At 40.6% G+C, this 27479-nt stretch overlaps 1 protein-coding gene across 5 annotated transcripts in view; it reads left to right on the top strand.

The window, feature by feature from the left end:
* Positions 1–27479, top strand: part of DAB1 (DAB adaptor protein 1) — a 1249655-nt gene that overhangs the window by 930812 nt on the left and 291364 nt on the right. For all 5 annotated transcript variants that reach the window (XM_050803918.1, XM_050803884.1, XM_050803904.1 and 2 more), the window contains one exon: positions 22509–22711. In XM_050803918.1, coding sequence (XP_050659875.1) covers positions 22645–22711 — 67 coding nt within the window. In that variant the 5' untranslated portion in view covers positions 22509–22644. The remainder of the gene's footprint in view (positions 1–22508; positions 22712–27479) is intronic.

The raw sequence follows: 27479 nt of genomic DNA, 5'->3' as shown, positions 1-27479 counted from the left end.
AGGGGTGAGGGACTTCTCTGAGGTCTTTCCTGTAAGAGCATGAATCCCATCACCTCCCAGAGGCTTCACCTCCACATTCCATCATCCTGGGGATTAGGTTTCAATGTATGAATTTGTGTGTGTGTGCAGGGAGAGGGGACATAAACATTGTCTATGGAAATGGCTAAATTACATTTTCTGAATAATAAACATAATATATTGTTAACAACCACTGACTGAGCATCTGCTGGAACAGGCATAGTAGGAGGTCAACTTTGTATTAAACTACTCATCCTAACAACATCTTGAGTGGCAGGAGCCATCAATTCCACTTTTCTATTATGGAAACTGTGGCCACACTGGGGCCAACTTACCCCTTCCTCATAGCAGGCACAGTGTCTCGGGCCCCCACTGTATTTTTGAGGTCCCACAAATAGATTTTCACTTCTTTTAAACTCAGAGGAAGGAAATGGACTTTTAGGGTCAAAGATTATGCTTGTCAACTGGGCGCGGTGGCTCACGCCTGTAATCCCAGCGCTCTGGGAGGCCGAGGCAGGCAGATCACAAGGTCAGGAGTTCGAGACCTGCTTGGCCAATATGGTGAAACCCCGTCTCTACTAAAAATACAAAAATTAGCCGGAAGTGGTGGCGGTCGCCTGTAGTCCCAGCTACTCAGGAGGCTGAGGCAGGAGAATCGCTTGAACCCGGGAGACAGAGGTTGTAACGAGCTGAGATCGGGCCATTGTACTCCAGCCTGGGAGACAGAGTGAGACTCTGTCTCAAAAAACAAAAAGAAAAAAAAAAAAGAAAAGAAAAAAAAATTATGCTTGTCATAATACCAACATAGTAATTGAATATAATTTTTTTAAACACATTTTGCAAAGAAAGGATCCTATGAAAGAAAGAAGCAGTGCCTAGGCCCTGTGACTGTCATATTGTGGGGACCAGGCTAGGGCTCAGGGAAGTTGCAGCTCATTCAAAGCCGTGCAGGAGAGATGGGCAAAGCACGACCCACACAGACCCAAACCTGTGCTATTTTCCTGCCATACCTTGAGGCCTCATTCTCAATTGGCTTTACCCTACACTCTAGCTTTCAGCCTCAGCATCATTTCCACAGAAACAGTGAGTGCCTAAAAACTGGGGCACTGCATCCTTAATTTTAGCACCCCATCTGCTCCTGGATAACGACAGACAGAAATGCACAAAACCTTCTTTTCAGAGAGCCTCATCCCAGGATTCCTGAGCAAGTGTGCAGGCCTGCCCAGGGCTTCATGAGAGTGAGCACTGCCCTGACCTTGTTAAAGTGGACAGTTCAGTCCAGCAAAAGCGCCCCTCCCTGTTCCATTAGGCTGAGTGTGGAACTGGCCCCCTGGAACTCAGAGATAATGAGCAAGTGGAGAAACAGGTGGAAAGCAATAGTGCTGGAGTTTGCACACTCCACTGCTGCTCACCAGCCACTGCTTCTCACCAGCCACTGCTGCAAATGAGAACCTTTGGGAAGTTTGGCCTTCATTTCCCTGCACACTGAGAGGTCAGTGTGAATAAGGGCCATTTTACATTCAAGGCACAAGACACTTTCCTCCAGTAAATGGAGTTTTAATAAAGCCTTTGTATGATTCCGGGTATCACAACAACTAAATCAGATCCTGGATGCATTAGCCTGGGCCCTGGTGAGTTTCCCTATGGCATTTCACTTATGATGCGATACTTACTACCTTTGGCTGAGTTTATCATCAGGAAGAGGTTTCTAAATTATTGTAGACAGCATCTGCTTAGATAAAATTATGTGTCCCCTCTTTGAACCTCACTTTCCCCAGTGGTAAAATGAAAGACTTAGGTTATTTCTAAACTTTCATCTAGTTCTGGATTTTATATTTTGAACGACTACTAAGGGAGAGACCCCAAGTTAAGGGCTGGGGTCGTGTTTGGGGGATCACATGAGATTATGGATGGAATAAAAATGTGTAAATCTTATTCACCTTTCTTTTGACAGAGAATAACAACAGTCAGTTATGAAGGAACAACTGTGGACTCAAGGACTTCAGATACTTCCCCCTCCCTCACCACAATATTAATGTTGCAAGATAAATTAGTAGTAACATTTCAGAGATGAGAAATTTAGGCCCAGGGAGGTTAAGAAACCATAATGTGTAGTGCCAGGGATTCAGCTGAAGACTTGACTTCGCCTTGCAGCCTTCATTATTTTTACCATCACCATCATCATGTTTATTGCCATTGTATTATAGTCACAAGAAAGATGCATTCACATGGACAGCAACACAAACACAGTCAATACCAAGTTATATTGGCTTGAGGTAAGGTGTCCACTGATGACCTTTGCCTGGATATAGATTGCGTAGGAAATAAAGGGTGTGGGACATTCCGAGTGACAGAGTATCCAGGAAAGTTAACTTTTCCAGATGAGTTAAACTGAATCTTCATTTATTGGGAGCAAGGTTCAGGGCTATAAACATGCTCCCCAACATAACTGAGTTTCTTTCCTCCCTTCAGACAGGTTGCAACCAAGAAGCTGTGTGTGTGTGTGTGTGGTGGTTGGCGGGAGGTGGTGAAGAACAACTCCTGTCACTCTTCACTCTTAAGTCAGCTACACAGAGTTTGATGTCTGATTTTTTTTCTTTTTTTCACTTTCACAAAGCTCGACTTTCTAAGCTTGGGGCATTTGATGACTTAAATGACTGCCTCAGTTTCCCAGTGTGCTCAGGCTTCAGGAATCCAAGCTTATCAAGTCTGTGGCAACACCTAGAGAAGGAGGATAAGTTTAATCTTGGCACCCTCAGATTGAGCTTTGTACCCACGTGGGACTGCTCAGCAATTGTGATGAGAGAGTCCACTTTGTTCCATCATCCCACCTAGCCCACTGTGTCATTAGAAGAGCAATAGCCATTACGGGGCCGTGTTGCCCTTCTCACACTGGGCGACACTTAACAGCTGTTGTTTTCTTGGGTCCATCACGTGAGCATATTGGAGCAATGGGCTTTTGGAGTCACAAAGACGTTTTCAAATCCGAGTTCTGTCGCTTGTCTGTCAATCTGTTTATCATCTATCTATTTTTTTTAGAGATGGGCTCTTGCTCTGTCACCTAGGCTGGAGTACAGTGGCACTGTCATTGCTCAGCGCAGCCTCAAGTTCCTAGGCTCACACACTCCCCACCTCAGTCTCCCAAGTAGCCAGGATTACAGGAGTAAGCTACCATGCCCATCTCTCTATCTGTATTTTCTCGAGCAAGAACTTTAACTCTCTGCATTTAAGTTTCTTATCTGTGAAAGAAACTATTATGGAAATGAAACTATTAAACCCTTGCAATTGTTCTGCAGAGGAATGACAGTAGCATTTTGAAGCTAGCTCACTACAGTGATGGGAGCAGGGTTAGTGGGATAGATGAAATGAGATTATTATTGTTCTTTTTTCTTTTACAAATGAGGAAAGGGAGCCTCACAAAAGTTTTCCTTGGAGTGATTGGCGAAGCCAGCCCGGAAAACCCTAACCTTCTGGGCACAATTGCTTACTTCCTGCTAGACTGGGAGCCACTGAGCAGCAAGGACTCTGCCATACTTTCCGTCTCTAGGGCCTGGCTCTGGCATCCACTTTGTTGATCTCATCCTTTACTTCTTTTTCCCTGTCCTCTGTGTCCCATCCTAGCATCTCCACTGTTCTTTGATGAAAGTGCTTGGCTCATTTCTGCCTCAGAGCTTTTTGGGCTTGCTGTTCCCTCTGCCCCAAATGCTCTTCCCCCAGATCTCTGCATGGCACGCACCTTCATCCTCTTAAACGTTTTGCTCCAATGTCATCTCAGTGTGGCCTTCACTAACTACTCATTAAAAAGACTTACTCTTCTCCAGCACTTCGTATAGCCCTCCCATCCTTGTTTTTCTTCGTAACACTTACCAATACCTGACATATAGTATACTTGATAGACTTGATTGATTTATTGTCCACCACCCTTCACTAGAACATAATCTGTGTCCTCAGAGCTGAACAATGTATGGCAAACAGCCCGCAGTCTGTAAATTATACTATGCATTGATTGATAGAGTAAATAAACGTGTTTGGAGTGGCGGGGGTCTGTGTGTGAATGCCTCCTGCCCTGATGATGTTTGCAGCAGAACACTAAACTGCGTCTCCCCATGTGATTGTTCCTTGCCAAACCCCTTCTCTGGTGATCACTGAAAGTCACTAATTATGATCTCAGCTGTGTACTTTGTCCTTCCTTCTTTGTGGGGTGGCTTTGAGCTCCCATAAGGGCCAGGAGGGCTGTCCGTTCTGGAGCTTTGCTCTGCAGCATGATCAACATGGGTAATGTAGTATTTAACTTTATATTTTAAATCTCTGAGTAGAGCTCTTTACTAGAAATTAATTTGCCCAGGTTGTTGGGGTTTGTTTGCTTTCAGCTGCTGAGTTATTTCTTCTGTGTCTGAGTTCTTTCTTGCCTGTGCCTGGAGTTCTAGGAAAATGTTTTCTAGAATGCTAGAAAACATTGAGTTTGGTAAGTTATGTTACCTGAGTTTTGGTAAATTATGTTGTGTACAAAGGGCTCCCTCTAAAGTGTGGGCAGAAGTCTTATCATGCTTTAATTATTTTAAAAGACACTTTTATGCTTTTTGAAATGTTTTAAAACTAACTTATTCTAGGAGCAGAAATCTTATAAAAGTGAATGAAGCTACAAATTGCCTAATAATACAAATCATATGGAAGTATTCTCTCTGACAGATGTTATGAACGATGGGCTCGGTGAACCACAGTGGTGTCAGAAGTGGACTAAAGATCGGGTGACCTAGCTAATTGATCTGTGTAACTTACTCATTGTGTAACTTCAGGCAAAGCATTCGATCTTTCTAAGATACCGTTCTTCAATGTAAAGTGAAGACTCTAGGTCAGGGGTATCCAATCTTTTGGCTTCCCTGAGCCACATTGGAAAAAGAAGAATATCCTTGGGCCACACATAAAATACACTAATGATAGCTGATGGGCTAAAAAATATCACAAAAAAATTTCATAATATTTTAAGAACGTTTATGAATTTGTGTTGGGTCGCATTCAAAGCCATCCTGGGCTACATGTGGCTGGCAGAGTGCTGGTTGGACAAGCTTGCTCTAGGCTATGGGTCTAGCTGATATCCGAGTTTCTTTTCATCTTTAAAACCCTAGACTAGAAGCCTAAAGACTTTGATCTTAGCTTGGTTGTCGCCATTTCCTAGTACTGGAGCTGTAGGTAAGTCAGTTTCCTTCCTGGAGCCTCAGTTGCTCAGTCTTTAAAATGAGCACTGAGATTCCTATTTTGTGTGTTTCTGAGGGTATTGAGAGAATTTCATGTGGACACACAGATGGAAAGGTACTTTTTAGCCATACAGTCTTATTATTATTAGAAGCCATTTCTTATTTTACTGTGATTTTGTGGCCATATGCCAACAGAATGATTGGATAAAAAGTTAGAAGATGAAAAGTCAGTGCATATAGTACTGACGATTTTTAAATTGTGCTTTTAAAACATATTGAGTTTTTGTTTCCTTTTTGATTTTTTTTTTAAATCCTCACTTTACATCTTAAGTTCTTTACTTGAGCTTTGGGAAAGTGTTCATAGCTTTTATAAAATTTTTCAAAGGAGTATTTGATATACCAATTTTTTTCAACCCTGTGATTTTCTGTGGGTGTTTCCCCCTGGAATTCCTGAGAGGAGGAGATCTTTTCATGCTTCTTCTGATCATATATCCATTCCTCCTTGCATGGACATTAACTGGTAATACCCAGAGAATCACAGATGTCAAAAGAATGACTGTTTGCAGGACTAGCTTGCTGCTCTCTGGAAGCTGAAAGCTAATGGGCACCTAATCAAGGCTGGCTCATTTTTTAGGGATAACCCAATTACAAATCTGGATTAACTGGCATACTAGTTTGGTTCTTGGAAGCAATTTAGTATTGTTTTATCTTGATTTTGGTCTTTTTATCTCTAAAGAGTACTTCTAATTTAGACTGTAAATTTTAATGAGCAAAGGTTGAAGTTCCCTCCGGAGAGGGAAAAAGCATTATTATTCAGGTTAGTGACCCCACAGCTCTCATCAGGTGTCTGGGCAAAGGTGCAGAGATTCAACAGATTGGACAGGAGGTGTAGTCTAGATTCAGCAGATGGGGAGGAGGCCTGGTCTGGGAGGTGTGGTCTAGATTCCATAGCTAGGGAAAGAAGGTGGTGTAGGAGGTGTAGTCTAGATTGAATTGACAGGGAAGAGAGTGTGGTCTAGATTCAACATACAGGAAAGGAGGTGTGGCCTAGATTCAACAAACAGGAAAGAGGGTGTGGCCTAGATTCAACAGATAGGAAAGGAGGTGTAGTCTATGTTCAACAGACAGGGAAGGGGAGGTGGTCTGGATTCAACAGACAGGGAAAGAGGGTGTAGCCTAGATTCAGCAGACAGGAAAGGAGGTGTGGTCTAGATTCGACAGACAGGAAAGGGAGTGTGGCCTAGATTCAACAGAAAGGGAAAGAGGGTGTGGCCTAGATTCAGCAGATGGAGAAGGAGGTGTGGTCTGGGAGGTGTGGTCTAGATTCAACAGGTGGGGAAGGAGGTGTGGTCTCACCAGCTGGGGAGGAGTGGGGAAGATTGTAGGCAACTCTCCTACTAGCAACAGGTCCTGCTCTTTCACTATCATTCAGGATGGCAGTACCTGTAATAGGGCTGATCATCTAATTAAGATAGCATAATATAGAGCCAGAATTCAGGTGGTATTTACAAGGTACAGAAAAGATCTTGGACTCAAAAGGCATGGAGTCCACTCCTATTTAGCTGGAAACTGTGGCTTATATCATCTCCAACCACGGTAAAATGAGGACAGCACCATGAAGATGAAATGAAAGCACGAAAGAGAAGGTATTTGGCAAACCGTGACAGTCATTACTAGAAAGGAAATGTCAAATGAGTGCACAGACAAAGGGGGACCCGAGGGTGTCCCCCTAAAAAACTGCAAGATCCTTTCCTTTCACTGTTGCTATGTTCTGACGAGGTTTGTTGTCTTCCTGTTAAATGGGAGGTGAGTGTTGAGTGGAGAAAGTGAGTTGTTTGGGCCTCAGGCCTCAACCTCCACTTGAAGCCTACACAAGCTCACCTTTGCTACCCTGCAGAGAAGGCAAAAGGAGTTAATGATGAAATGTCAGAAAGGCACTTGGGGCCTTTTAGAAATTCTCACCAGGTAAGATTGCACTCACATAATATCAAATATACAGAGCTGCCATGGTCATATCATTAATTATTTTATTGTTTTTATTATTAGTAATACTTCAAAGAGTCCATTTTAAAAAATATTGTTGGATATGCTTAAGTAAATGACCATAATATTTCTTTTAAAGCTTCGCATAAGAGCAGGCTACCCAGAAGCCTTGTACTTGGCAAGCAGAAATGAACCTAAACTGTTTTCCGAATTTACCAAGTGCTTGCCTGAACAGACAAGGAGCCTGGGGGGATTTCTCGTGGGAGCGATGAGTTGTGAATCCCAATATAAGATGTGTGTAAAAAAAAAAAAAAAAAAGAAAAGAAAGCCTGTTCTAAGAGAGAAAAGAAGTTTCTGAGTGTTTGGCAAAACAAGGTATTTTTAAACTGAGAAAAAAAATAGGATTGTGGGGATTTCAAAGATTTTGTGATTTTATTTATCAGCTAATATACATGTGGAGCTTTCTTGCATCTTATTAGCACAAAGGCAAAGGAAGATGCGAGAGAAATAGAAGACCATCTATGCCTTCAGGTGGCCTTCAGGCTCATTGAGGGACAAGATACAGGTAGATAAGAAATGACTATGAAGGCAGTATGGTTTTATGGAAACGTTGTGACATTTGGAATCAGATACACTTGGGTTCTAGATCTGGATTCACCATAGGAACGGGACCTGGGACTTGATACTTTATCACTTCTGTGCCTCTGTTTCCACCACTTCAAAATGGGAAGAATCATACTTACCTTCCCAGATTGTAAAGAAGTAACGGCATGGGGAATGTGTACACTGCCTAGCACAGAACATGAAGCCTAGTAGGTTCTCATGAAGGTAATTGCTTCCTTTTCTTCATTTCTCCCTTCTGTTTTATGCTCTGTTATAGGAGACATAAAGGCATGCAGTTCCTTGGGAATTTTGAAGAATATAGGCTGTGATAGGAAATTCTTACTGGAGCGGGAGGGCTTCACCTGGGCCTTTGGCTGTCTCCTGCTTGCCCCTCCAGGGGCTCTCTCTGCCCCATTCTCCTGCTCTGGGAAGCTGACCTGTGTGGACTGCGTCCATCCCTCTTTCCTCTGTGGGCCTTCTGACCCTTTGGCCACTTATGGGGATTAGCCAGTGCTGGGTCCTAGCAGGAGGCTTAGGAGAGGAAAGGAGAGGTAAGTCTCTGTGTTTTTGATCTCCCTTTCAGCTTCTTTCTCCCTGCTGGCTGGCCTTGGGTTTGCTGCTTCCTAGACTGAAGGTCACTGCTCCTTTTAAGGAACTGTCTCTACAGGGTTCCCTCATAGTCTTTCCCTCCTCTCTTCCTAGCCTTTCCCTCTCTCCTAGCCTTTCCCTCCTCTCTTCCCTTCAGGCCTAGTAGAGATAACAGTTCTGCTCTTCTCTCCCTGGGACACTGCACTGTCCTTTGGGGTTTCTCTTCAACCTAGCCCACTCATGTGTAAATAATCTCTTTATTAAGTCTTCAGAAATAATCCTAATGTGAGTGTGTCATCAGTTTCCCGCTGGCACCTCCAAAGGTGAGCTGAGTTTGAATAGGTGAGGAAGTGTGGTATTTGATAACCAAGGTGTGCTCTGGGGTCTGTGACCAACCCGGTCCGCCTATAGCTTGTATTTCACTTAGGGATGCTGACCTGAGTTGTGAGTTTGGGGAGATATACCGAACTAGAGCCTGAAGATCAGGCAAAGTGAACATATCAGATTTCACATCATAGGAGAAATAATTTTTTGGTATTAATAATTGTTTCCTAACTCATTTTGAGAAGTATGGATTAAGTAATCAATAGTTATATGGTATAGCAAATAAATATCAGAAACACCTTTCTTTTCATTCCAAAGAAGTATATGCAAATGAAATAGAGGGAAGGGAAGGCAAACAATATGTAATGAACACCTTCTCTAGTACCAGGCAATTTGCATATATTACCTTATTTATTCTACTCAGCAACGCTTATGGGTAAGGTACCAATTTCTAAGCTTTCCAGAGGTAGAAAGGGAGGCTCAAAGACTTCAAGAGATTTGCTGAAGGTCACACATCTGGGACTTGTTGGAGCTACAGTTGGAACTCCCAGGGCAAGTCTGTGAGACAAAAAAAAGCTCATGGCTTTTCTTTGCCAGACACCAGATAACAGTGGTATAGTTTGGATCTGTGTCCCTGCCCAAATCTCATGCTGAATTGTAATCCCCAGTATTGGAAGTGGGGCCTGTTGGGAGGTGACTGGATGCAGGATGGGGGGTGGATTCCTCATGAATTGTCGAGCCCCATCCCTCAATGCTGTCTTCACAATAGTGAGTGAGTTCTCAGGATACTTGGTGGTTTAAAAGTATGAGGCACCTCCCCCACCCTCTCTCCTGCTCCTGTTTTTACCACGTGAAGTGCCTGCTCCTGTTTTACCTTCCCTTCTGCTATGAGTAAAAACTTTCTGAAGCCTCCCCAGAGCCATGAGCCAGATAAACCTCTTTTCTTATAAATTATGGAGCCTTAGGTATTTCTCTGTAGCAACATGAGAATGGACTAAGGGTTCCGATGACAGGTATAGGAGCTTCAGGCTGTTTGTTGCAGGCCCCTACAATGAGGAGGACTATGGCATAGTAAGGCCATGAATAGCAGTAAGGCAGGGGGGAATTTTTCTGGAGTTAGGAATAGCCATAGAGCCTGGCCTCGTGAAGACTGGGTATGACTTTCTCACAGGAAGAATCCTGGGTATCTCTTGGGATTAGGTATTGTGTTGTTCCCGCTGCACAGGATTTGGTTTGCTCCCTGCCACTGGGTGTCTTCAGTTTCTACTTCTACTGAAAATGATCTCTTTCCCCTTTCTAATTATCTATTGTTTCTTTACCTAGTGGCTTCTGCTAGTCCTCACTTCTGCTAACTCACAACTTCTGCAAAGTCTTGGCCTTGCTGCCTCCTGGCTTCTGCCTCTTTATCTGGGCTCTCTACCTGTGGATAGAGTCTGCATTAACAAATTCAAATTCTTGAAAGACAGAATATGCATATCTTTTTATATATTCAACTTGGATGTAGTTCTTTCTGTCAGGCCGAACTGTGACTGCTGGTCAGGCAGCAGATTGTCCTTGGGGAGGGATCTGTCCTGGGCCCAGCCATCTGGGACTTGACTGGGGTGAAAGGCAGAGCAGGGCAGTAACACATACAACTCCTTTGCCATGTGACAGACAACATGTTCACAGGCTCCAGAAGCTAGGGAGGAGGCATCTGTGGGGGTCACCGTTCTGTCTACCACTGTCGGCTCTCCCACCCAGAGATCAGCGTTCACCCTTCATGCAGTATATATCCCCCCAACCCAGGATCTCTCTGGTCTCTTCTATTCAAAACCTCGAATGTCATCTAAATCTCAGGAGTTCAAAAGCCCCAGTTTTCATTATCTCAGTCATCTACATCAGGTTCCAGTGATTAGGGCTTGGGCATCTTTGGGGAGGGGCATTTCTCTGCTTTCCACCAGCGCTTACCACTGTGAGATAAACATTTTATGTGGATTACATCATTTAATACTGTAGTCAGATGTGGCATGTATTCAGAGTCATCACATTTTGCAGTGAACATATTCAGGTTTGTGGGAGTTAAATAACATGCCCAACCCTACCCAAGTGAGAGGGGTCATGCCAAGTTCTCTTAACCTTTATTCCTGTGTTTGCCAAATGTGACTGCATTTTAGAATCACCTGGGAAGCTTTTAAATCTCCTTTTGCCAAGCTGGGTGCAGTGTCATGCACCTGTAGTCCCAGCTACCTGGGACGCTGAGGTGGGAGGATCCCTCAAACCCAGGAGTTGAGACTGCAGTAAGCTATGATTGTACCACTGCACTCTATCCCACAACAGAGTGAGACTCTGTCTCTAAAACATAAAATTAAAGAAAAAAAAAATCCCAGTGCCCATGTGGCACCTCAAGCCAATTAAATAAGAATCCAGGGATGGGCAGCAGCTCCTCAGGTGATTCCAGCTGTAGCTCCCATTCGGGAGCTGCCCACCGTGCTCTTCCTCGTAGGTAGCGGTGTGGTGTGTAAGGAGAGAGTGCAGGTAGGTGGTCAGGGAAGGCTTCCTGTGCAGGGGAGTTTGAGTTTGTCGTGGTTCGCAGGGTGAAAGAGTGAGGAGGCTTTTCCATGTTGCTGATTTGCTCATTACTTTCCAAGTGTGATTGCCTTTGTACGTTTTTGTGAGATGGTTCCAATAAATACATTCACAAATCGGGAAACAACAACAAAAAGACATCCTTTGTCAGGGCCTCCATTCTCATTTATGGCTTCAGGAAAACACGGTTATCGCTGTTGCGTGTGCTTTTTGTCAGGGAGATAATTGTGGAAATTCGGTTGCTTCCCGTCAAGCGCAGATCCTTTTGTGGAGAAAATTTGAGCCATCCATGTATCCATTTTACAGTAATTGAGATTTAGCAAGCTAAAGGAAGATGATAGCCCTTTTTGTCAAAAGAAAGGCAGTAAAAATATGTTTGAGGGGAGCGAGAAGAAAAATAGGTTATCAGTGATGAGAGAAAGCCTGCCACCTGTCTTTCTCTTCCCTCCAGAAGGAGAAGGTGGCATCTATTAGCAGGGACCTTGAGTGGGTCCAGCCGGTAACACTCTTACAGGAGGAATCTGTCATTGGGACCCAGACAGTCACTGAGAGTTGGATGGTTCAAGATGAGTCCCTGCCCAGGGGCACTCGTAAAGCGGAGCAGCTTGGGGACATCTGTTGCACTAGCTAGGCTTGGTACTTAAGGTGTTGGTTCTGTTCTCTTTCTGATTGTCAACTTTGAAGATAATGAAATGCAGCTTGTGGAAGGGAGAGTAAATAACGGCGGTATATATTTTAGGTAAATCAGCAGGTGAAGCTGCCAAATGCGGCATTTGTTTATTTAAAATCCCCTTCACAGGGAGGCCGGTGTTAAATACTTGTCTTTTCTCCCTGCTAGACCCTAGGGAATAGCAGTAGTTCACGTTGCTCAAACACTCTGTGGAGGAAACAGGGATGAGCACAGGGCGTTCGGTCTCCAAGAACAAATAAACACAGTATGCCTGCCTCCCCTCACCTGGCTGGTGTGGAGTCGGGTGAAAATGAGGAATGGTATCGTCGCTATAAAGGCCAATGAGGGAGATGCCCCTTTAGAACCTGTATGTTGGAGAGCAGGTGTGATGAGCACCTGAGGTCAGACCCTGCCCTGGGAGGCTGTAGCTGTGGCCAGCCTTGTTTAATCTCCTTCTGTACCTCCAGCATTTACAGGGTCTGCTTACACAGAGTCAGTGTTTGGGAAGTGTGTGTTGACCTGATTTGATTGACAGAACCTGCGATTTAATGACTATGTTCTGAAGGAGTTGGGTATGTTTGCTTTTTACCTTTATTTATTTTTTTTTAAGATTCATTTATCTAGGACCTCTTTGGAAAAGAAAATGGAAGCATGTGTGCTTTTAAATTTATTCCCTTCACGCAGCAGTCTTTTGCTTGGCCCTCGGTCCCTGGGTGATTCCTGGACAAGCACCATCTTGCAAGAACATAATCTGTATCAGTTGCTCCCCTGTTATCCCTCTGTGGTGGCCCCTGTCACCTGTGAGTAGTCAATGAATCAATGAGTAATTTTTGAGGTCTTCACCAGTGTATGAATTTTGGAATATGGTACATACCTGTGCTACTATTGATCTGCATATTAAATGAATAAACCTTTATTTATTTTTGTAGCTACAAATAATCTGACGCATTGTAGAGTTTGATTTTCCCACCCCAGTGGATTTTCTTGGGGCCTCCTTGGGCTGTACACCACTGGGTTTACAGCACCCCTTTCAAGCACCTCGCTAGCAGGATCTGAATTCAGGCCCACTGCAGTCTGGCCTCTGTCTCTTTCTGCAGACTTGCCTCTTGTTGCTACCCAGCCATGATGAACTGTTTGAGTTCCCAGGATTGATTATGTCTTCTCTCTGTTTCATGCTAACACCCACAGCTTTTCTTCTTAAGGTGACTAACATTTACTAGTCTTCCTGAACTCAGTTCAAGGATCTCCTCTTCTCGGAAGTCTACCGTCTGCGTCCCCACTGCTAACTCTGCCTCACTCCACCCTGTAGCATCTCCAGGTTGAGGCAGTGCCTATCCTCTGCATCCCTGAGACTCCTATGATTTCTCTCATACCAACTGTTACCATGCCATGCAATCACTGTCTCTTTTTCCCTCCCTAACAATTTGAGAACCTTGCAGTTGGAATCATATCATCTTTATTTCTTTCTGAGCATCTAGAACAGTGGTCTATCAAAGAATAGGTGTTTAATAACTTCTTGCTCGATGAATCAGTGAATTTGTTTCCTTATTTAAATATTTGTTGCCAGCCAATACAACATGGCAGGCCCTGTGCAGGGGGCTGGTGTGGACGCAAAGGTGTATAGGGCACTTTCCCACTCAGGGTTGGGACAGTTTAAGGCCTGCTGGGCAGACAGAGCCACAGCTGTATGACAGGGTAGAGAAAAAGAGGATGAGAAGGGGAGGTGGGAGAAGAGAATGAGCTGAACGCAAGGCAGGCAGCTGTGACATTTTATATAGCTTTGTGCATTTTGGTCTCCTGTAAGCCCAGTGAAATGAAAAGGTATTCCCATTTTACAGAGGAAGAAATTGAGGCTGAGGCTGGTTACAGAGCTTAAAGGTCTAAATTGACCCAGGCAGTCAATGGCGGAGTTAGGCAGGCTTCCAGCCCAGCCCCTTGGACAGCTTGCTGCTTTAGATTCTGCCAACTGCTGGTCGATATGTTTTCGTAAAATTAGAGGTGAGAATTTTAGAAGGTTGGATGTAACTGGGGTCCCAATTATTGAAAACACTAGCGGAATTATTTTAGGTTTATACACTTGTTTTTTTTCTGATACTCTAAGAGTTTATGTAATGAATTTTCATGGTGCTATAAATAGTTAACGAAACTGTGTGATCCATTAGTTAAATGAAATGTTGCTAAGTATGCCATGTTGCTGTCAAATAAATTCCTTTAATATTGCTAAAACCCGGTTCTGGCTTTTGTTAGCTTTGAGTTTGATTACAGAAGCACACTGTCTTCCCTCCCTCTTTGCCTTGCCAGAGATTGACTGATGTCTGAATAACAAGAGTGCTGCCTTCTGGAACATAGCGTTTTATTTTTCCAAAAATACTTTCACATAAACCTATGAGATTATTCTATTATTATTCTATTTTACAGATGAGTAAACTGATAAGAAAGATTAGTTTGTTTAATTCTAGATTATACCCTAGAAAAGTTAGACCATCAGATACTGTGTCGCAAGATCCCCCTTATTTACCTTTCAATTTAGTTAATAAAAAGAAAATATGCCTTGTTCATAAACAACTTAAATGGATTTTGGCCGCATTGTTTGGACCCTATTTAAAATTGTTACTACTTGTACTATGCTGTCAGTGTTAGTTTTATGATCTCAGCATACAGTAAGAGATGTGGCACATTCTGTTTTAGAATTTTATAGAGACATTGCTTATGTTACCATTTGTGATACCACAGTGTCGATTTCATGAAAACTGATAGATAGTTTTCTTTCTCCACTTCTGGCCCAAAGGGGAAAAAGAGTTCTATAGGTTTTGTGAAATTGTAACTGATCTTTTCTCTCTTCCACTTCTGGCCCAAAGGGGAAAAAGAGTTCTATAGGTTTTGTGAAATTGTAACTGATCTTTTCTCTCTTTGCTTTGGCTTCTAGGAATCTCATAGTCAAACATATAGCCTGTCTTCTACAGCCGTATCAATGTTTTTGATGTCTTATTCTTGCTTCTGCCTTCATCTTCATTTCTAATTTTTTGTGTCTCTTTGCTCCTACTTTCTCATTTGGTTTATCCTATTATAGAAAATGGATTTTATAAGGCTTTCTATAAATTGCCTAAAATTTTACTTTTTTTCATAATGTGGGGTAAATATAACTAACAATGCCACATCATGAAGATGAGCTGTTAGACTAAGATAGTCGCCCATATTTGTGATTTGTTTTCTCCTCTTTCTTGTTACAGTTATGGCAAGAGACCTTTGACTGGATCCATAGCAAGGCTGTAAATCTATCAGTTTTGTGGGGTTCAAAGTTTTAAAGCTAGGAATATGTCCTATCAATGTATTATTTTTCTTGAAAGGTTTGGTAAAGAAGATGATGATTGTACATCTGCTTCAATGATGGTGGTCCTTTATTAGCAGAAAGATGCAGCATCTCTCAATATTCTGCCAAAAGTTTCTATAGCACTTGTACCTTTCACACCCACAGCAGCTTTATAGAACTGCTTTCATTGGGTTCCTGCAAAGCCTTACATTTAACTGTTGTCTTGACCCTGCAAAGATCAAATATGCAGCGTGGGGGAATTTTAGGCCTTTTCCAAATTGCCATGGTCAGATCAGATAGCCTTTGACATTTTAAAAAAAAAAAAAAAAAAAAAAAAAAAAGGATTGACAGGTTAATGACATAGTCCCAGGGATGGAGAGGGAGATGCGTAATCTACAAAAGGCCTACTTAGGCTGAGTAATTAAAGGAACCTGCAGTGGTTCAGGGGGCAGGAGGATGTAAAGTCTGAGTGGACATGGAATACAGTCTAGAGGGGGAGTTTAGAGCTCAGGAAGAAAGGACCCTGTTCCATGCAACTTTGGTCCGTAGACTTCTGCCAAGTTTGGCAGTCTGGGGAGTTACAGGGTGGAGGTGGAGTCAGAACTGGCAGCCATAAACGAATTTTAAACTCAGCTAGCCTTGGGCATTAGAAAGCCCAAGGAGGGAGCTGGAATGGGTTTGAACTTAGGAGAAAAGTGAGGCCAGAACTGACTTAATTACATACTTCTTTGTGTTAGAGTTTGAGCTAGGCTTTTTTTTTCCTTTTTCTTAATTTGGAAATAATCTCACAATTACAGGAAAAAGTATAGGCATAAGAATATGCAAAAAACACCCTATGCCCTTTACTTAGTATCACCCATTGCTGATATTTTATCTTGATTGATCATTTGTGTGTTTTCTCACTGTGCATGTATGTATAAATATATTCACACATATATGCATACACATACAAGTATACACGTATATGAATTTTTTTCTGAATCATCTGAATCTTGGCCCTTTACTCCTGAATATTTAGTGTGTTTCCTAAAAACAGCTATATTATTTTATATAATCACAGGAAAATTTTCAAGTTAAATAGATTTACCATTAACGCAATATGTTTACCTAACTTACTATTCATAGTCAAGTTTATCAATTGGCTCAATAATTTTGGGGGACTAACATTTCTTTTCTCTCCAGTATAATATCCTGTATAGATACGATATTTAGTTGTTATTTCTGCTTAATTTCTTTTAATCTAAAATATTTCCACAGCCTCTCTTTGTCTTTTATTACATTTTCAATGAATACAGCTCTCCCCTTCCCATTTTTTAAATGCCTAATCTGATTAGATTCCTGGGCAGAAGACTACACAGTACTGCATAGTGATGTTGCGCTCCGCTCAGGGTATCACATGCTGTCCATCGGCCCCTGTTTGTTGAAGTTCATTTTGTTAACAAGGTTTTGTCCAATTTCTCCACTATGTAATTACAAAGTTTCCCTTGGAACTGATACACAGTAAGTGGGAAGACAGTTTAAGACCTGCACATATTCTGCTTCTCATCAAACATTTTTCCCTGGACTTAGCATCTGTTGATGATTCTTGCCCGACCAGTCTTTACTCTGATGGCTCTGATGGCGGCAAAATGTTGATTTTATAACTCCAGCAGTCGGTATTTACCAGTCAGCACCTGTTCTGCTATAAGCAAGACAGCCTTCCATTCTTACCCCATTGGTATGTCTGTCTGTCATCAGTATAGATTTGTGGATTTCTATTTTTTCAATGGTTTATTATTTATTACCATCCTTAATTATAGCAGTGTTTAAATAATTCCTAATTAGGCTGGCAAGAACTCTTCATGATGCCTTCTGCGTCCTTTATAAAATTCTCTCATCATTTTTTGTTTGTTTTGAGCACTTAATTTCTGGAATAACAAGATATTTCAGGCTCATTTTGTACCTGCCATGCGCCAGCTCTGAAATAATTCATTTCCCCCAAGAAGCCTTGGTTTCTTTTCTGGAAAATGATAGCAGAATCCAAAATCTAAGTATTAGTTATCTCATTGTTGCTAGAGTATCTTTGCTCCTAGGCCCTCTTAATGGACAGAGATAGGAAATAGTTGCATATCAACACATACATACATTCATATCTATACATTTATATACAGATGCATGCATACTTTACAAATCCCAAGTTTACTCTGAAACCTACAATTTGCAATCTATCACTTTAGCATTCTTTCCTGCTTTCCTTTCCATGTTTTAACATCCCTTGTCCCATAGGAGAAGCTTGGCTCCCAACAATATCTGTGCATTTATTCCTTTGCTCCATTCTATAGAACATCGAAAATAGTTTCTTCTGCTTTGCTCATAACACTACAGAAAACAAGCCTACTAAAAAGACCTCAGAATTTGTTTGCTGCTGCTCTTGCTTCAACTCTACCCAAGACTGGGTGTGTGTCATCCAATTCTGTGTTTATGTTATTTGATAGTTTTTTCTCCTCCACCTCTTTAGCAAGTGTGCTTACGATGTCCGTTTAACATACAATTGAATTGATTTGCTTCCGTCTACTTTTAGTTTTACGCTCACCCTTACCTTCCCTATTAATTTATTTTTTTTCAGCTATGTAGAACATTAATATGCTTCCAAATGTGGGAATTATGCAAAAAGCTGTATCCTGAGAAGTATCACCCTCTGCCATATCCCTTTTACCCTGACACCCAGTCACATCACCACTAAGTGATGAAAAACAACTTGCGTGTTACCTGGTTTGTTTATCCTGTGTATCTTTTTGTAAAGATAAAGGTAGCATGCTATAGACTGAGCTAGGCTTTTTAATGCCCAAATCTCATTTATCTTCTAAATCTCACATACTTGGTGGTGGTGTTCCCATTTTACTGATGAGGAAACTGAGGCTTCTTGTCTGTACTGTTATAAACCTTTGGGCCTTGTTGATAAATGTCCCGTTTTCTATGCCTTATACCTTGGATGAAGCTAAGTAAGACATCAAATCACAAAACATGCCAATAGTGACATAGAGTTTTAATGCATGCAGTTACTGCCACACAAACTCAAAGTCTTGGTTTTGGGAAAACTACATTTTCATCTGTTTTTTAGCACTACGTTATTTTTTAAACTGGAATTTCCAGTGGCCTTAGTGTTATCACACAAGGCTCATATCAGGTTGGGAGGGGTTTTGTTTTGTTTTTCTAATTTGGGTGAAATTCACATGACATAAAATTAACCATTTTAAAGTCGTATTTATTGTAGTCACGATGTTGTGCAACTTCGCCTCCGTCTGGTTCCAGAATATTTTCATCACTCCCAAAGAAGACCCCATACCCATTAAGCAGTTCCTCAGCCTTATGCCCCTCCCGTAGCCCCTGGCAACCACTGATCTGCATTCTGTCTCCAAGGATTTGTCTATTTTGAATATTGCATATAAGTGAAGTCATACAATATGCAACATATTTTGTCTAACTTACTTGGCTTGCTGTTTTCAGGGTTCATCCACATTGCACTGTGTATCAGTACTATATTTCCTTTATACATTGAGCAATAGTCCATGGTACAAATATTTTGTTTTTCCATTCACCCACTGATGGAAATCTGGGAGGGCTTTGAGGGAAGTTGGAGAGATGAGCGTCTTGTAACTTGCCCTGTGCTGTACTATTTACTAGCTATGTGACTTTGGACAAGCTCCTAAGCTGGCTTGTGCCTCAGTTTCCTCATTTGTTTAATGTAGATAATTATATTGGACTCTTCAAATAGTTGAATGAATTGCATCAAATAATGCCAGAAAAACTTATAGCACAGTACTTGGTAAATAGTGGACCCTCAATAAGTAATAGCTGTTTTATTGTAGGATTATATGAGAAAAGGGGGAAAGAAAGAACACAAATGTGTATTATAGTATGTGTTTAGTGTGTGTTTGTTCTGTTGTAGCTGCTGAAACCTTCATGCTTTGTTTAAAAAAAAAAGGCATATCTGTTTTCTCTGCTTTGTGGTTTGGTGTTTTTGGCCCCCACCCCATCGCTAAACATGAAATTTTACATTTTAGAAGCAGTTCACTAGACAGAATGTCTGTAGTGGAATGTTACATAATTCACATTTAGATTTGAAGAGCTCATTATAAAAAACCTGACACACTTCAGGAATATTAAATTACTGCAGATTGTGTGGAGCAAAGAAATATTATTGAAGCATTTCAAAATTCCAGGCAAGCCTGAATTTAACTGATAGGGTTTCACAGCTTTTACTGGGGAAAATGATTTGAGTTGTCACATGGTTTCTGGCCCTGGAGGACTTTAATCTCCTTAATTACAAAGAAGCGAATTTCCTAAATAATTTGGAGTTACTTCACAGCATTTGCTCAACCTCTGCCTTTTGGAAAATTAAAGGGGATGCCAGGGTCCACACTGTGGTACGTTCTCACAGTACTGTAGCTTATTTAAGTTTTTATTCAGAATGATGGTGGTTTCCTTTCATTATTGATGTAGGGATGTACTTCAGAAATTCACAAGTAATGCTTGTAACACTTGAACATAATCATATTTTGTTGAACAAGCATCTTTGAAGATAGAAATAGGGAGAGATGCTATATTGTGATTTAGAAGGTTGAAGAAGAGAAAATGGCCCAAATCCAATCCAGTTTTATACACTGATTTTAAAAAATTCTTGAAAATGTGTAAAATCCACATATTTCAACTACTTTCTGAATTTATAGATTAGGCATCTACTGTGTCCAAGACCAACTGATACCATTTCCTACAGTTCATCCTCAAACAGCAAAATTAACTTGAATCAGTTTCTTCCTTTGTAAAGGGGAGATAATACAGACTTTCGGTCACATACCAGCCATGTGGCCTTGAGCAAGTGGCACAGGAATTTATGTGCCTAATATTTATTAAATGCTTACCAGGAGGCATGCCAGACACTCTTCCAATCACATTACGTGTGTGATCATACTTGATTGCCACAACAGCTCCACCAGTGGGCACTATTATCACCAGTGTACAGATGAAGAAACTGAGGCAAAGACCAGGTTGAGTAACTTCCTCAAATCATGTGGCTTGTAAGTGGCTGAAACTGAAGTTGTCCAAAAATCAAATCATAAAATAAGTTGGGAGAGAGTCTGTTTTGCTACAGAGATCAAAACATCTTTCTGCCTGTGATGTCTCTTCGAACTGAACCTTGAGGAGTCAATAGAATGTCAAGGCAGACTTGAGACAAGAGATTCCATAGAAAGATAGCAGCACAAGGAAAAACTGGGAAGATGCGGAAGTACATCACTTCCCTGCTAGATTTGTGCCTCCTTTTACTTGTTTGGTTGTTGATTTCACTCCTCCTTGCTTTTATACATGCTGATCTTTCTGCCTGAAACAACCATTCATTCATTCATTCATTCTACATATAATTATTGAGAAGCTGTTGGTCCTTTCCCTTATTGTCCTTTTGACAGAAACATTGCTCTTCAACATCTCACAGAGTAGGGCTTATCCTCTGAAGCTTTATTGACCCTTCCAAGCAAAGATGAATACTTGCATCTTTCTACCCCGTATGCCTGGTATTTATATGCCTGTTTTAGTTTTGGTCACATATGTGTGTTGCCGTCCCTTACATGACTGATACCCCTGTTAGATTGAGCTTCTTTGAGAATAGGAACCAGCCTTTGACTATGTACTCTTGGCCAGCATGGTTACTTGGTAAATATCTGTTAACATGAATGAGCTAGCATTTGTACCTGGCCCATAGTAGATTCTTAGTAAATACTTGCTGCAATGAAATGGTAAATATTATTAATAAATTTGATTATGTTTATACATGACCAAATTTTGTGACTCTGTCATCTTCCATTGAACGTTGTCTTAGAGATGAGGGGCTGGAAAGGGTGTGGGGGCTGGTGGCAAGGTATAGATAGATGGTATAAAAGTGGCAGGATAAATTCTCATTTTCTGTGTACGGTTTCATGGACCCTGTTTTACAAAGATAACTTTCTGTTTTTCTTAGTTGTAGCCTTAGATTCACTAGATCAAGTACTTTCATTTGGGCCATTTCCTTTTTAAAAAATAGTTAGCTTATATACAAATAAAACAAAACAGATATCTTTGGATTAAGGTGGGAATTTCCTCATATTCAAGCTTTACTATAATTTTACATGGCTTTTATATTAGACTTTCTGGTTAAGATTAACTAGATTGTCATGATTAACAGGTTTGGGTCATTATTCTTTTTGAACTGAAACTGGCATTCGAGGTCAATCGTTTTCTATTAAACCGTTCTAGATCTGTGGGATGAACTAAGAATTGGCTGCACAATTCGAAGATCCATTTCTAATAGCTTTTTCTTAATACTTTTCACAAGTGGAAATTGGTGAAATGTTTACTTTTTAATAGAACTCTCATATAACTATCATAGTCACAGGAAAAGACTATTATCAAAGAGAATACTGTATATTCGTTTAATTTGAATGAGACCAAGTGAGATACTATATGTGAAGCAGTAGCTAAGGGCATAGTATATAGTAACTATTACCTGTAAGTGAAGTGGTTGTATTATCTTTATTATCATTATTATCTTCCTAGCACAGTGTTTGAGTTTAATAGCACCTGGTATTGTTCAATGCATATTTATTAGAGAATGAATGAATGAAATCTGTGTCTGCCTGTTTCTTTTCTCTTTCTCTGCACATTAAATGCTTGTCTGCTCTTATAGCTGGAGGAAAAATTGACATAAAATTGGCTTGCTGGAAAGTTTCTCGGCCCCATTTGTCACCTTACCCTTGGAGTCCAGTTGTATGTCAACTCTATGCCCCCTCTGATGCCTGCCAGTGAGGGACAGACCACAGGTCACTTCCATATGATCTGCTTTTGCTGCCAAGGCGCTGATCAAGCTTGGCTGATAGACGGGTGCTCTCTTGTTGGAAATATCTCCATGGGGCTGGCCATACCTCTGCTGTATGTTCTGGTTGGGATCTGATGCTTGAAAATAAGAAACACAGAAAACAGAGTTGGGTTTTGTCCCTCTTATAAATCTAGACTTTTAAAGATCTATTTTGAGTTACCTAGTTTGAGAAGCAGTTTTGCCGCTATAAGCCTCTCATTCCCTTTGCTGTATAAACCCTATCAATGCCTTCATGAAACCATGGGAGCAGTTTTTGCATGAAGACCAAGATTTTGTTTGTATATGTTTGCCAATTCACTTTTTTAAAATGTCTGTTTAACTTCGTAACAGTGATGATTCTGAATGTTCTCTTGCCTTGATTTGCAGCACTCAAGAAGAGTGAATGAAATGTGCAGCTCAGAGTGTCATTTCTGAAGGGAGGAGTCTTTCTCTTGGAGAAGAGTCCTCAATGAGCCTGGCCAAGGCCCGGGATCTGTGTGAAGTGGACTAAGGATTAAGTAGGATGTCAACTGAGACAGAACTTCAAGTAGCTGTGAAAACCAGCGCCAAGAAAGACTCCAGAAAGAAAGGTAGGGCTGAATTTGACCTTTTTTTAATGGCTACTCTTCTGCACAGGAATGAGTTTTTAAATCTCTGGAATGATAGAAAGAAATATCTTTATGATTGCAAATATTTTTAAATAGTCATTTTGTGTGTTTTGTATTCATAATATAATAATGTAATGGTCCATCATTATTCTCCAGATAAAATCCAAAACTTTTCTGCACAGGAATGAGTTTTTAAATCTCTGGAATGATATAATCTGTGGAATGATATAAATAAGTATCTTTATGGTCACATGTATTTTTAAATAGTTATTTTGTGTGTTTCGTATTCATAATATAATAATGTAATGGCTCTTCATTTGTATTCATAATATAATAATGTATATAATATAATAATGTAATGGCTCTTCATTACTCTCCAAACAAAATCCAAACCTTTTCTCATAATATACAAAGTTTTTCTGCATATGCCTTCTATCCATCCCTCCAGCAACATCTCTGCCTAACCTCCCCACTTCCCCATCCCTGTTTACCCTCCAGACATCCTGTAGTTCATCTTTACCTGTACCAGTGGTTGTCAAACTCTGGCTGAACCAGAATCACTGGGAGGGCTTGTTTAAAGCCTTCATTTCTGAGTCTCATCCCAAAGTGTCAGATTCGGTGTCTAGGGTAGGACGCAAGACTTTCCTTTTAAAACAGCTTCCTAGGTGATGCCAGTCCTGCTGGTCCAGAGACCCTACTTTAAGAACCACTGGACTCTTAATCCAGCCTGAAATCCTTTTTTGTTGCCCTTCGTTGTTGTTGTTGTTGTTGTTGTTTTCTCTGAACTGACTCCTGCTTATTCACTAGGTTTGAGTTTAGGGGAGCCTCCTGGGGGAGCCTTTTCTTACTCCCAAAATTGATATAAATGTTTTTATTTGTTTTGTTTCATTAGTACTTGGTTAGTGTTTCACTTTATTAAAAATGTCCTGCGTAAACTCCTTTGGAGCTGGATGTTTTGTTCACATTTTAAGTCTCAGCACTTAGGAAGTGCTTGGCAGGGAGGAGCCAGAGATATCTGGCAATGAAGATTTGCAGGCCTAGTGTGATGATAAAGTAATTCTATCACTTTTCATGTTTTCTGGAGAATTTAGCCCCATGGCTTTAGGACCATGTTTTTCAGTAAGCTTCACCCCCTGCCAATTAAATATGAGCAACTTCTTTCTCTGTGTGTGTATGTTTTCTCCCTGTAGTTTCTGCTCTCTCTCCCGTGTTTTCTCAGCTGCATGGGAGGGGATTAACAGAGCTCTCTTTCAGGTCTTGAAATCTGTCCATGTGGGCTTGCAAACCGGGATGCCCTTGACTTCTTTGTATAGACAGTGATTTGTTTGAGACATCACTGTGCCTGCCCCGTTATGTTTTGTGATGGCATGTGTCTGGCACTCTATATGAAGCAGGGGACATAACTGTAATACATATGCGGCTCTTGGACAGCCAGAAGCCCAGGAAGGACTATAAATTTTGCTTTTGATGTTTATTTGAAACACAAATATTTGGGAGGCAGTCTATTTCATTCCCTAAAAATTAATGTAAACCTGTTTTCTATGCATCATGGTCTAAGAATAATAGAAAGAAAGTAAGTGGGTGAAAGAACATGTCTTGGGAGACTGCTATGTGGGGAAAAAAAAAAAAAAAAAAAAAAAGAGGTCGCAGAGCCCAGTATGTACTAGAATTTAAATGCTTTTTCAGTGGAAACTGACAAGTTATATTTTTGCCTCAAATTTAACCTTTCCGCCAAACCTGCACTCTTGAATGCTTAATGCATTAAAAATGTTATCTTAGTGCATATTTTTTCATTCTTAATTTTAACATGCAAAACCAGAAGCGTTCTGCAGAGAGGATTCAGGTTTTCAGGACATTGGCTCAGTTGGGGATTTGGGATAACAGCGTGAAGGTGACCCTTTTAGAACCTCCTCATCTTCATGTCCTAAAAAAACTCTGAAATCAACATAATACGTATGTAAGGAGTGTCCTCCAGGGAGCGGCTAATACCATGGAATTTGGGTAGGCAGAGCTGGATTCAAATTCTGGCTTTACCACTTTCTCACTGTGTGACCTTTGAAAGTATTTAACCTGAGCCTCATTTTCCTCTCCTATAAAATGGGTGTATAATATTACTGACTTCAAAGGCTGACTATGAAGATTAATGAAAATAAGGCAAATAAAATACTTAATATATTACTTGCCATATATTAAATGCTCAACAAAGGTTAGCTGTGATCTTCTTCCTCTTTTTCCTCCCTTTTCCTTTTCTCCTTCTCTTCTCCTCCCTTCCCTGTCATCTTTCTCAATTTCCCTCCTCTCCCCTCTTTTCTCTTTTTCTCTTCCTTCGTCATTCATCTTGTCTTAATTAGCTTGAGTTGCCATAAGAAAATACCATAGACTTGGCAGCTAAAACCACAGAAACATGTTTCTCACAGATCTGGAGGCTAGAAAGTCTAAGATCAAAGTGCCAGCCAGTTTGGTTCCTGGTGAGGGCCCTCTTCCTGGCTTGTAGATGGTCATCTTCTCACCATGTCCTCACATCTGTAATCTCAGCTACTTGGGAGGCTGAGGCAGGAGAATCGCTTGAACCTGGGAGGCAGAGGTTACGGTGAGCCAAGATGGCTTCATTGCCCTCCAGCCTGGGTGACCGAGTAAGACTCAGTCTCAAAAAAAAAAAAAAAAAAGAGAGAGAGAGAGAGAGAGAAAATGTGCTGGTAAGCATTAATTCATTTCTTGTTCTTCAGTTTTGATGATGTAATAGTATTTCATTAAACAAATGTTGCTAACTTGGACAAAATTAATACAACTTTAAAAGGAATAAACAGTTTATATACTGATATTGAATCTTGAATATAACCATGTCGTTATGCTCTTTTATTACTACTACTTTCGCCAACTATGCTTGGATTTTCTATGGAGACAGCGTATAATCCGCAAATAAATTTCTCATCTATCCTTAAGTACTTATTCTTTTTCTCTCTAATTGGCTGGATCTGTCATTATAATATTTAGTGATAGTAAATGTCCTTATCTTGTTCCTGATTGCTTCTAGATTACATTTAAGTGATGCTTAAGTTTTTACTAAAGATAGTTTTCTGGCCAGGCATGGTGGCTCACGCCTATAGTCTCAGCACTTTGGGAGGCTAAGGTGGGTAGATCGCTTGAGCTTATGAGTTTGAGACCAGCCTGGGCAACATGATGAAACCCTGTCTCTACAAAAAAAAAAAAATGCAAAGAATGGCCAAGCATGGTGGTACATGCCTGTAGTCCCAGCTACCTAGGAGGCTAAATTGGGAGGATGGCTTGAGCCCGTGAAGGGCAGCTTGCAGTGGGACACAATCGCACCACTGTACTCCAGCCTGGGCAATAGAGCCAGATGATGTCTCACAACAAAACAAAACAAAATAAAACATATTTATTAGTTCCCCTTTATGTATTATTTTCTAGGAAGTATTTTTAAATTCTAAATTTGCATGCTGAATTTTATCATATGCTTTTTCTGTATTTATTTCAATGATTATACATATTTTTCCTCTTATAATTTATACTGTGGTGGATTTAACTGATAGATTTTTAAATCTTCATTTCTGGGGTAAATCTTACTTGGTCGTAATGCTTTTATTTTCTACACTCTGGTGGATTTGATTTGTTAGGTTAAGGAATGTTTTTTTGTATCTATATTTACCAGCAAGATTTGTTAGGTTAAGGAATGGTTTTTGTATCTATATTTATCAGCAAGATTGGTGTGTAACTTTTTTTCTGGGACAACCCTTGTGTCTGGTATTAGTTAATATTATATTCTCATATAATTATTTTTATCAGTTAATATTATGTCCTCATATAATGATTTTTGGTAGGGATGAAACCCTGAATAATATTTAGGACTATTTCTGGAAAATATTATCTTTTATTTTTTACATTTATTTAACTTTTTAAAAGCTGTATGTGCTTATTGCTGAAATTAGAAAGGACAAACAAAAATAACTACTATTAACAACTGAAGTTACATCCTTAAACTGGCCTTCCAGGATAATATGTGGTTGACATCATACTCTTCATACAATTTCATGTCCTATTTTGTTATTTGATATAAGTGTATTTCCCATATTATTACCTGATATTACAAAATAGAAGTGTTTTTCCCCCCTCTTATTAAGATTTAGATGACTCCAGGGGCAGATATTTTAATTCCTGAAAAAAGAATACCTGACAATTTGGGTCATCTATTGTGGGAAAGAGTGGCATAAAGAAAGTTAAGAGGCCCTTTAGAGTTCTTCACAAGCCTATCACCCTAGTTCTTTAACTCAAGCTGTTGAAAGCAAGCCAGACGGTTTCAAATACAAGTCACACAGGGGCATATTTCATCACAAAATGAGTTTCTAGGCAGGCTATTTATGAAATGTAACTAGAGTATTCACAATTCAAATAAGGGATGCAAGTAGTGAAAAATAAAGTTGTTTTTTTCCATTTTATTTGTATTGGGTTGTGTCACTGCACATACAGCTTGTCAAATGGTGCCCATTCCAGAAGTGGAATTTGATGGAAGGCCCGAGGAAAATAATGTATATTTTCAGGTTCGTTACCTGCCATCAAAGGAGGACAATCAGTTGACACTATTCTTGTTATTTGTAATCTCCGTATTAGGGCACTCAGTGGAAGATCATGGTAGAGGAATGTGTCCCATGATGAACAGATAGACATTTCTGGGGGCAGTGCCTGGAGTCTTCCAGTCAGTGCCATCTGTCAGCTTAGTGTAGTGGAAAGAGTA

This window comes from Macaca thibetana, chromosome 1, assembly GCF_024542745.1.
Source record: "Macaca thibetana thibetana isolate TM-01 chromosome 1, ASM2454274v1, whole genome shotgun sequence".
Taxonomy (NCBI): domain Eukaryota; kingdom Metazoa; phylum Chordata; class Mammalia; order Primates; family Cercopithecidae; genus Macaca; species Macaca thibetana.
Note: the sequence above shows the minus strand (reverse complement) of the source record. Positions and strands in the feature narration are given on the sequence as shown.